The 11627-nt window shown below is 42.2% G+C and overlaps 1 protein-coding gene across 1 annotated transcript in view; it reads right to left on the reverse strand.

Moving 5' to 3' along the window:
- Window positions 1-11627, reverse strand: part of KNL1 (kinetochore scaffold 1) — a 54638-nt gene that overhangs the window by 36620 nt on the left and 6391 nt on the right. The window contains exons 5-9 of the mRNA XM_019551983.1: window positions 8934-8989; window positions 8435-8474; window positions 4877-4914; window positions 4541-4593; window positions 232-3444 (exon numbers count right to left, since the gene is read on the reverse strand). Of these exons, the coding sequence (XP_019407528.1) occupies window positions 232-3444; window positions 4541-4593; window positions 4877-4914; window positions 8435-8474; window positions 8934-8955 (3366 nt within the window). The 5' untranslated portion in view covers window positions 8956-8989. The remainder of the gene's footprint in view (window positions 1-231; window positions 3445-4540; window positions 4594-4876; window positions 4915-8434; window positions 8475-8933; window positions 8990-11627) is intronic.

The following is an 11627-nucleotide window of genomic DNA, read 5'->3' on the forward strand; positions in this document are numbered from 1 at the left end:
CTCCATGTCATTCTCAACGCCAAATGAAAACAACCTAGTCTTTTCTCCAGTTAACTCAATCTGGCTTTTCCTTCCAGCTTCTTTACCTACTTTTGGCACAATTTGAGATGCAGCCTTTTCAATAGGTTTGTCAATTACCACAGTGTTAAGTGCAGTGATCTCCATGTCATCATTGCATATAGAAACATGACTTTTGTCCACATGACGTAAAGTTGGCTCACAAGGCGCCCTCTGACTTTTTGAGCTTATCTGATGGTCTATTGCTGCTGTACAGCTCTCCGTAACCTCCATGTCAGTCTCAACACCATATGAAAAGAGAGTAGTCTTTTCTCCAGTTGACCCAATCTGGCTTTTCCTTCCAGCTCCTTTATCTGGTTTTGGCACAACTTGAGATGCAGCCATTTCTACAGGTTTGTCAGTTACCACAGTATTGAGTGTAGTGATCTCCATGTCATCACTGCATGTAAATACACAAGTTTTGTCTGCAGGAAAACACAGTAGTGCCCTGTTTGAACTTTTCTTTTGTGCATACATTTTGTCTGCTGCTACTGTGTGATTTTTGGTGATTTCCATATCATTATCTTCTGAAAACTGAACTGTCTCCTCATTCAAGAGAGACATGGGCTTTAAGTCAGTTAAATTTAGCATGTTCTTGTCAGATATCATAGGCCTCAGGCTATCTGTAGTAATAACGTCCTTTTCTTTAGGAAATAAAATGTTATCTTCAACTCGATTCACATATTTAGCCACTACCTTTTCTTCTTTTAAAACTTTGTCTGGGCTTTTAGCCTGAACATTTAATGAATAACTTCCAGTTAGATCCATATTTTCTTTAGAGGAGAACACAACTGACTTTTCTGGACAAGGAGACAACTGTGGATTTTTTGAATATGGCCTAGATGTTCTAGTTAACAATGACTCTTCTGCACACCTCAAATACATGTCATTATTTGCAGCAATATGACTTTTACTGACATCCTCTTCTGAAGAAACCCTTTTACTAGTTGACAAAAGTTTCTCAGAATTTGCAATGTCTGGCATTCCCTCACTTAATGGCTCCATGGTATGGCTTTGACCTTGCAATTCAGATTCTTTGTCGCTGAGGTATATTCCTCCTGTTTTTCCACACTGCATATACCCTTTAATTCCACAGGGAACAGTCTCATTACTGGAAATGAAAGAAACACTTGGAGCAACTGGTTCTGGAGTCTGATCACTGCCAGCCATTGGATGCTCCTGTTTTGAGCTCATTTTGAAATTCCCACAGGCTACTGCTACAGTTTGACTTCTTGTAATATCTGTACTGAAATCACCAGAAAACAGGAGGGTATTATTTTGCAGTTGCTGTGTTTTAGATACTGTATTATTTTGGGAATGTGTAGTTTCACATTTTTGTTGCCCAGAAGTAGAAGCAAAAGCAAGAGCAACAGTATGATTTCTAGTTATATCCATATCCTGATCATCTGAAAAAACACCCCTTTCATCATTAGCAAAGGCAAGTGAACGGTCAAAAATACTTTTGTTTAATGGCTGAGATATTTCAGAGGCTTGCTTTTGGAAATTTGTTTGTGCATGTCTGTTGGTGGCAGTGGTTTGTCTTTGGGGGACTTCTTTATCTGGTTCTTGGAGTGAAAAAATGTTTTTTGTAATGGAATGCAGACCCCCCACATAAGCATTTTTTTCTCCAGCTTTCTCAAAGTCCACTTGTCCCTTGAGATCTCTAACATTTGTGCCTAGGGTATGGATTATTTCAACATTTATATTATTACCCCTTACCAAAAGTAAATTTTCCTTATTAGAATCAAGAGGACTTACAGCTTCACTTACGGTTTTTTTCCAGCTTTCGCATGTAATTTTAGGTTGCATTTGTTCTAGTCCTGCAGTTATTCTAGTGGTTTGATTGCCAGTGACTACAGCATGTCTTTTTGTTATTTCCATTTCCTCCTGCTCATTTAAATTGCAAGCAGTTGGTATACTACCAAAACTTTGAGGTTTGTTTGTTATAGAAGTAGATATATCAGAAGGAAATTCATTTTCAATGCTCTTTTCAATACCATTGGCAATGTAACTTTTAGTCAGGTCCATCTCTTCTCCTGAAACAATATGAGAATTTGCCAGGTTATCTTGAAATCCACACTTAGAAGGCCAAAAGCTAGAATTTGCATGTGAATTTACCCCAACATACAAAGCCACGGTCCTGTGATTCTGAATTGCCATTTTACTTCTGTTCTCTAGGACAGAAGATATTACAGGTTCTCTGATTTTACATTGCCCCAAAACTTGATTATCTAAAGTTATGTGCCTTTTTTTAATGTCCATGTCATCATTTTGTCCTGAAATGGTATTTTCCATTAGCAAAGGGGTGGCATTTTCTGGTTTTTGAGAGGCTGCATAAGAACCACAGGTTTCCCTGCAAGTTTCCTTACAGATTACCTCTGTGCATTTCCCAGTAACATCCATATCATTGCAGGTGGAAAAGATAGTTTTATTATCAAGGAAGACAGCCCCAGAAGAAACTGATCCAGGCATCATAACCATTGCTCTGGCACCTTGTTTAGAGATCTGCGTTACTTCATGCTCGTCTACGCAAATAGTATGGCTTCTGGTAAAATCTACCTCATCTTTAGCATTTACAGTTTTCGTCCCAACACACGTTTGGGGGCCCTTTTGAACACCAAATTGATAATTAGGTGGTCCTTCTGATCTGGAATTTCCAGATACAAAATTAGATGAGAAGTCCATGCTGATGTTCTGATTTTGATTTTCAGTGTTGGATGGACCATTTCTGGTGAAGGACAATTTTACAGTGTGACTAGCAGTCATGTCCATACCATCATTTCTAAAAGCCACAGTAATATCCTCATGCCCCAATTGCTTTGATGAGGCTTCGCAAGTTGCAGGGAAGAAAGTCTTCATGTCAGATGAATGACACTTTGTAACATCCATTCCATCATCCTGTCCTCTGAAAATTTTAGTCACATTACAGGTTCTCTCTTGTGCATAGTTATATGCATCCTCCATGGGAGAAAATACATTGCCTTCCAAACCTTGTGGAGAGACAAAAAACAGGTTCTTTTTGTCAGGCATTGCAAAAGTGGGATTGGCAACTTCTTCACTTGACTTCACACTCATCAAAAATTCATTGAAATTTATTTTCTTCACTGTGTTATCTGGCTTCTGTTGAAGAGATGAACATGCATCGTTTGTAGGATCAGAGAAAAACCGAAATTCTTTGGCCATTTCTTCACTTCTAGATGCTAACTCAGCCATAAACGATGTGAAATCTATTTTTCTGGGTTGGTCAGTTTCTTGATTCCTTTTGAGGTTACTGCGCATGATTACTGCAGTACAACTGGCTGTCATATCCATTTCATTTTCATCTGAAAAGATAAGCGTTCTGTCATGCCTATTCATTTCTTCACTGGTATGGTCTACATTACACTGCTAAAGAAAGACAAGAAATTACAGTTACTGACATATATAAACAGTGCCATAGTGCTTATTTTATTTTAATACTGCAGTCAATTAATGTAGCCTTCAGGCCAGCATTGCATTTTTTAAGGCAGACTACCATTTATATATTTGTCCTTTTAAACCAGCAATAAGCTCACATGCCTTCAAAAGGAAGAGGCAAAGCTCCATAATTAAAGTGCATACATTAGAAAGAAACAGAAAATCGCACAGCAATTTTACTTCAGAATTTACTGCATTTACCCAAATATAAGATGACCCACCCTAATAAGTATAGGAAAAAAGCCCTTTGGTCTTATATTCGCATGTAAAACAGAGCAGGAAGCAGGAGACTATTGTGGTCCTGAACCTGGGTTTGGGCCAGAGTCAGGCCCGCAGCAGCCTCCTGCGCTCCCTACTTTCCCTCTGCAGCTTTTGCCCCTCTTCCTCCACTTGCTCCCTTCCCTCCCCAACTTATTTTTTAGGCACAGATTGGTTCTGGCTGGGGCTCTCCTGTGCACTGAGCACAAGGAAACTGCTTCTTCTGCCCAGTCAATCAGCAGCACCAACACTGTTGCATTGCCTGCCCAGCCAATGGGCAGAATCAACACTGTTGCATGGCCAGGCAGCCTGAGCAGTGTTAGACAGTAAAGTGGGGGGAGGGGCTGGGGGTTTCAGGTGGTAGGGGGCCAGGAACGCTGCAGGGGAAAGAAATGAGAAGTGCAGAGGACAAGGAGACCACTTGACCCCTTGCCCTAGCCACTGCTTTCCTTGCTGTAGCAGTGTGTGTGTGTGGGGCGTGGGGGCAGCGAGGGGGTTCAGCTGCTGAAGCTCAGCTATTGAAATTAGGAAGCTACTGTAATATCACAGTACAAGTATTTTCCCTGAGCCTGATGAGTATGGAAGGTGTTTGAAGTTTTTCCTATCAAGAGATTTATGAATTAACATCCTGTTTTGTTTAGTTAATTATATTCCAAGTTACATTTTCAGCATCACTGGGCTGTGCTGTTACATTAACATAAGTAGGTTAATGCAATGGGTTTTGGACACTAACATTTTCAGTATTAAAAAAGTATAACTATTCATATACCTCTGTCTGTTGCACAGAAGTCTGAATTGGGGCATGAAGCAAAGTGTCCATCCCTGTGAAGAGAAAAGATAAAGGTTGCATCAACTGAACTGAGGATCTGTGAACTTGCTCTACATTCATTACTTTGAGTAAATTTTGACAGAACAAAAACACACCCAAGATATCACAAAAAGTTTTCAATAATCCTTTGGAGTATGTGCATCTAAAGTTTAACAGCTTGCAAAACAGCTTTATGAGACAAGGTCCCATTTATACAACATTGTTACACATTTTAATCCCGCTAAATAATTTTAAATAAAACAAATTTAATCTGATAATGAAATCTATTAAACTTACCGGTTATCTCACACTGAGCAGTTTCAGATCCTTCATTTCTAAAAAACAGTTTTACATGAACAATTTACTAAAAGATTTCCAAATAGATGGTTTTCATTTCAGCAGCTTAGCAAACAGCAAGCATTAGAGATGAATCAGGCTTCAGGTACTGAGCAACAGATAGCAAAGACTGTAAGCAGACCCAGATCTGCAAGATACTCTTATGAAATCTGCTATCTGCTCGGTTGAAGAAAGCTTTGAAACCATTAAATTCTGGCATCTTTACAAGTTAGGATGATAGCTGCTATCCTATATAGCACTCTACATAGTGGTTTTTGTTTGCCAGTTCAAGAGAGGGAAAAGAAATTAATATAAACTTCTCATTCTAGGCCTCTTGCCTTTAGTTATCCTTTCTGTTTCCAATGATCTTTAAGGAAGTTTAAACTCAGTATTCTGTAAAATAAAATGCCTCATTGTTCCATCTGAAGTGAAGCCTTGGGCTGCTCTCAGCCCAACTCCTGATGCCTTTTCCTTTCACTATCCTTGGCTTCTTTTGATACGGTCAGTTCTTAGCTAGATAAAAGAACCAGGCCTGATACATTTAAAAGTATTAGTCGATCACAACTAATTATAATATCCTCTTTCACTTGTTAAGGTATTTTAAAGGCATCTGAGTCTCTCTACACTACCTGATCCCAACATGTTTTTAAACAGCACTTCATAAAAATATCACTAACATTCTCTCTCATCTATAAGGGGGGCCTTAGAGCTCAGACTCAATATTCTTGTCTTCATTAGAAAAAAAGTTACATTTTAAGTACTTAAGCCCTTGGGTTTACCTCAACATAACATATTAAAATATATATTTTACGTACACATAGTCCAAGTAACCATTTTGTCCCACTGGTGATTGTCCAGGTCTCTGGACACTACTATGGTAGATATACACATTCTATCAGTGAAACAGCAGATGATACGCACATATTCTAGAGTCACTTTATGCTTCTTTGGGTTGTGCTAAGTTAGGAAAGCAAGTAGAATATCTGTTATAAGGAATACATTTTCTGCATTACTGCTTACTTGAATACAAGAAGATTCACATCCTCAAACCTGCAACTGAGACTACAAATGATTCTCCCCTAGTTGAGCATACTGTCACTTCCTTCACTATAAACTGAATGCCACAGCTCAGGACTAGAGTGCCTCTCTTGCTCTGAGATGTCACACTTATAACATCTAACTCCAAAAAAAGAATGGCACAATTCTTCTATTCAAACCTGGGGTATTAGATTATATTCCCTCACCCTGATATGGTAATGATGCTTACTCAGCAAGCCAGATCAGCAGGGATCTAGGTTTTCTGTTTCCTGTGGTAAAACACAGCTTTTCTCTTTCAAAGGAAAAAAACCTGGGAAACCACAGGTTTCCCCTTGCAGGCTAGGGAGCTGCTTGGGGCTGGGGAGAGTGGGAGGAGAGTGATCAGAGGCAGGGGGTGCTATGTGCATGTGCACACATACACATGTACGTGGCCAGCAATACAGCCAGGCAGTGGTGGAGAGCAACTCCTGCTGCTCATTCCAGGTAAGTCTCCTTGTGGGGCAGGGAAGAGTCTCGATCAGCAACATGTGCACATGTGGGTGGGGGCAGAGGGAGACAGGCAATGCATAGAGGGGGCACAACTAGTGGGGAGACTGAGGTGGTGGCTTGTGCCAAACCTGTATGGTGAGGGAGGCAGGGTTGGAGATTGGCAGCTGGGGTCAGGGGCGAAGCCCAGCTGGAATGGTGCATGGTGCCTGGGGCTGGCTGGAACATGTTGCCACAGGGCCTGGGCAGGGAGCAGAATGGAGCCATGGGTGGCTTGTCCTGGGGGCAGGGGGGCTCCTTGCTACTGAGTGCAATCGCGCAGAAGATTTGGGCCCATAGGCGATACATCAAGGGGGCATGGGGCCCTGGCTGGACTGACACGGAGCAGGAACCGCTTCTGCAGTCCAGGGGGCGGGAGCTGGCATGGGAGGATGGAGTGGGGTGGGGAGGCTTGATGCTGTCATTGCCACCAGGAGCACTGCACTGCCATGCATGGCTACCAAGGTGACCTGCTGCTGCAGAGCTGTGCCCCTCGGCTGTGGTGGCAGGCATGGGGTGCCTCACATTAGCAGCCATGATGGCATAATGTTCCTGGTGGCAGTGGCAGCCTCTCCGCCCTGCTCTGCTCTCCCACATCAGGTCCTGCCCACTGGCTGATGGCAGTGCTGGTCCAGCCAGGCTGCAGCCCCGTGCCCCACTGTGGGCACAGAAATCTGGCGGGGCATGTGCCCCGCCACTCCCCTCAATGCATTGCCTATGGCATCAACTATGCCCACACACCCCCTGCCCCACACACTGGGGAGTTGGGGTGAGGGGCTATGGGTCAGGAGCAAAGGGCAATGGCACGGGCAGGGCATTGGCACAGAGCTGCTCAGAGCTACAAAGCAGCAGAGGGGGACAGTTGCAGCTGGAGCAGTTGGTGAGCAAAGGGGGCAGGGGAAGCTCTGATTTTCCATGATAAAAACCCCCCAAAAAATCAAACATCAAAATACACAGGTATTTAGAATTTAGCCTAATATAATAAAGCGATTAGTTTGCCTGTCTGTCTGTCCATAATATACTTGGTGCACTCTAATTGATTACTGAAACAATCAATCAGAGCACTTCAAGAGTGTTACAGGCTGGAGGCAATGGTGCGGTGGAGCACCATCATGAAGGAGACAGGGGGGCGAGGCCAGCAGCCTTTTTTTGTTTTTGTTTTTCAAAATTCATCCACCATTCCTGACAGGCAATTTGCTAGTTTTATTATAACGACTGAAGCATTGGTAGGCTTCCAAATTGCTTTAAAACTGTAAATATATCAACAAAAAAAAAATGTTCAGCTGATAACCTATATATACTGTGGCATTTTATTTGAATTGTGGAAAAGTGCAATTTGGGTTTGGTTTTTTTTAAATCAGAGAATTGGGACGGGGGGCATTAAATCAGAGAATTTGGGGGGGAGGGGGGGGTAACAGATAAAACCAGGCTCCCTTCTGATCAGGCTCCTGCATTTTTGGCGCTTCCCCATGACAGCTCTGATCAGCAATAACTGTCTTAAAAAGGACAACTAAGAACAAAGTTCAGAACGGTAAAGGATTAAAACAGGCAGCTTGAAAAGGTGTGCACATACATAAGTTTTACATGTATCCCAGGTCACTCCTGACTCTTCAGGTACAAGAACATAGAAGAATGCAAGCCCAGGTTAGTTTTAAGTTAATATGACTGGCTGACTTGGACACAGACCTTCTCGAAGAACATTACCACCATTCTAATCAAACCTAATACTTAATTACTTTTAATATGAAGGCAGGGCAGGATAGCACCTTAAAAAATAACTGATTCAAAGAGGCAGAAATTTGCATAGGTAACAGCCTACATGAGAAGGTCATGTTGCTGGTATTGTCATTTTATTATAGTCTTGGTTTACAGAAACATTTTAATAGTTGTGTCATAAGAAAATGTCTAGCAAGCCATAACTCTTAAATGTATGCAAATAGGATTGTCCAAACTTACTGGTTAAGCAGGACTTGATTCCTTACATCTGTTGCTGTTTCTAAAAATAAAAGCAAAATACAAACGTTAAGCAACAATTTGAGAGACTGTATCCAGCTATTTGGAGATGGGAATAAACTGCACGGAAAAAATCTGTGCTACCCTTCCTAGACGATGATGTTTCTTCGTACACTCAAAAAGCCAGAAACAGAATAACCTGAAGTTCCATTACCTCCTTCAGAGAGTTCTGGTAGCTGGGTGCAGGATATTCTGCTATGTCTGTGCAAATTGAACAGAAATGTCCCAAAAAGTAGAACTGACAAGTTTAGTTTGACTTACAAATAATTTCTTCTCATTTAGCTACAAGGTCTACAAGGCCTTTCAGTGCCTCATAGGAGAGGATGTGGTCAGCTATCAGTGACTGACAACTGAGATTCTGGCAGTGTAGCTGCAAGCAGGCTGGGAGGCTGCTGGCTTAAAAGTTGTGTGAATGCTACATACAAAAGAAAGGATTTCTTACCTGCATTTCCAGGCTCTGCCATATTAACCTTCACATCCGTCTTGAAGACCCTGAAACTAAATATAGAATACTTATTACCCTGGAACAAAGAAAATTCTATTTAGAACCAAGACAAAAAAAGTTTTGATTTCAGCCCTTCTTCCTTTTGTACGCTCTAAAGAATACCTAAAAAGTACTTGGAAGAAAGAGAACATATTGAATTTCCCTATAACTTCCAATAACAAATTACCTTGACTGAATTTAAGGTGAAAACTGCAAAAGTTAATTAATGACAACTATCATTTTTTAAGTTGCAAAATCTTTCCCCTCCAGCCTTCTTTTCAAAATAAAAAGAAGAGGTTAAGAATTCTTTCAAATTTGTGAAATATATGAATCTCAATATACCAATATTTAATCTCTGCAATTGAATTCTTACACACTCATTTAAACTTATAAGCAGCAACTTCCAGCAAATTCCTAGAGTGTGTTGGGGATAACTTTTTGGTACAGCAGGTAGAGAAGCCAGCCGGGGGAAGCTCTTTTTAACTTACTGCTCACAAGCAGGGAGGATTTGGTTGGGAATGTGAAAGAAGAAGGTAATTTGGGTGACTGACCATATAAGAACAGAGTTCAAGACCATAAAGGGAGGAAGAAAGGAGAGTAGCAGATTAAGAAAAGAAGACTTTAATAGACTCAGGGAACTGGTGGGCAGGATCACCTAGAAGGAAAGTCTGAGGGGAAAAGGAGTACAAGAGAGCTAGTTATACTTGAAGGAGAACATATTAATGGAACAGAAGCAAGCTATTCCACTGCAACAGAAGAATGGGAAATGCAAGAGAAGACCAGCCTGGGTAGACAGCTATCTCTTCAGTGAGCTGAAATTCAAGAAAGGAACCTTATAAATACTGGAAACTGGATCATAGTATTTGGGAAGACTATAAGAGTATCACATAGGGATACAGGCAGACGATTAGGAAAGACAAGGCACAGTTTGAGGTGCAGCTAGCAAGGGAGACAGACACACACACACACACACACAAAAATCAATAAAAAGGGGTTCTACAACTATGTCCAATGTCAGAAGAGTAGAGAAACCACAGCTGACTTATGGAATTCAGAAGGCAATCTAATTATAGATGATGCAGAGAAGGCCAAAGTAAGTCTTCACAAAGAGGCAGCTTTCTGGATATCGCAGTCAGGCTGACTGGTCCATAGTTCCCCAGATACTCCAGATGACGAGTGCAGTTGGCAGCAAAAAAGGAAGGAAACAGGTAGCCTGGAGTAACAGCAGAACAGATTAGGGACTGGTCTGAGATGCTGGGTGCTTGTCAAGTCAGCAGCGCCACATGGAATGCATCCTAGGGTACCAAAGATACTGACTGAGGTAATTTCAGAGCCATTGGTCATCCTCTTTGAGAACTCATGGAGGTCAGGTGACATCCCAGACGACTAGACATGGGTAAATATAATGTCCATCTTTAAGAAAGGGCAGAAGGGAGTATCTGGGGAACTATGGACCAGTCAGCCTGACTGCGATATCCAGAAAGCAGGAGCAGGTGCACTAGGAATCCATTGTGAAGTATCTAGAGAAGAAGATGATCAGGAACAGCCAGAATGGATTCACCAAGAGCAAGTCATACCTGACTAACCTGATTTCCTTCTATGATTAAGTAACAGATTCTGTGGATTAGTGTGCGTGTGTGGGGGGGAGGTGGCAGAGGGAGTAGATGTGATATAGTGCAACTTTGGTGAGGCCTTGGACACCATCTCCCACAACATCGTCATTAACAAGCTAAGGAAATACAGACTCAGCAAAAAACTGTCAGGATATACAACTGGTTGGATCATCATACTCAGTGGGCACATCTACACAGGACGCTACGTCACCATAGCAGTGCACTACAGAGATGTAGTGTTGGAGGTCACAAACTGACTCTACAGCTACGTTGCTATAGCAACACGCTCCTTCCTTATAGTGCATTGCTACAGCAACATAGCAGTTAAAAACAACCATGCGCAGCATGCACGGCTGTTACTGCACTGTTGTTTAGTACTTCCAAAAGGAAGTACTAAAAGATGGTACAGTAACAAAGGCGCAACTGGACATGTGTAGATGGGCCCAGTGAGTAGTCCTCAATGGCTTGGGAAGAGCTACCAAATGGGGTTCCTCAGGGCTCTGTCCTGGATCTAGTATTCTTTAATGTCATAAATGAAGCCTCACGTGGAGTACTGTCTAGTTTTGGGCCCCACGCTTCAAGAAGTATATGCAGTTTGGAAAGCGTCTGGTACAGAACAACAAAAATGATTAGAGGACTGGGAGGCATGAGTTATTATGAGGAAAGACTAAAACAGAGGTACACCAATACACTGGTCCATGTTGTATTGGCACCAACAAACAGAAAATTGACATTATTGGCAATCAGCTTTTTTTGGCTGATGTAGCCAGTAATGCTGCTGATAAATGCTATATGCATGCCTGCAGCCAGCTCACCAGCTTAGAAAGCAGCATCTGGCTTCTAAGTATGTTGGGGGGGGGCAGATCAAGGCCCCTGCAGTGAGGGTGAGATTGAGGTGGGGCAGGCACTCGTCAGCCAGGATGGAGCCACACAGATCATCGGGGGGGGGAGGACAGATCCTGTTGCTATGTGCACCCCCAGGGGAGTCATGGGGGACATGCGCACCCAGATCTGTGCACAGGGCATGGGCTGAGGGTGG

This window comes from Crocodylus porosus, unplaced genomic scaffold (assembly GCF_001723895.1).
Source record: "Crocodylus porosus isolate Cpor-Errol unplaced genomic scaffold, CroPor_comp1, whole genome shotgun sequence".
NCBI lineage: Eukaryota > Metazoa > Chordata > Crocodylia > Crocodylidae > Crocodylus > Crocodylus porosus.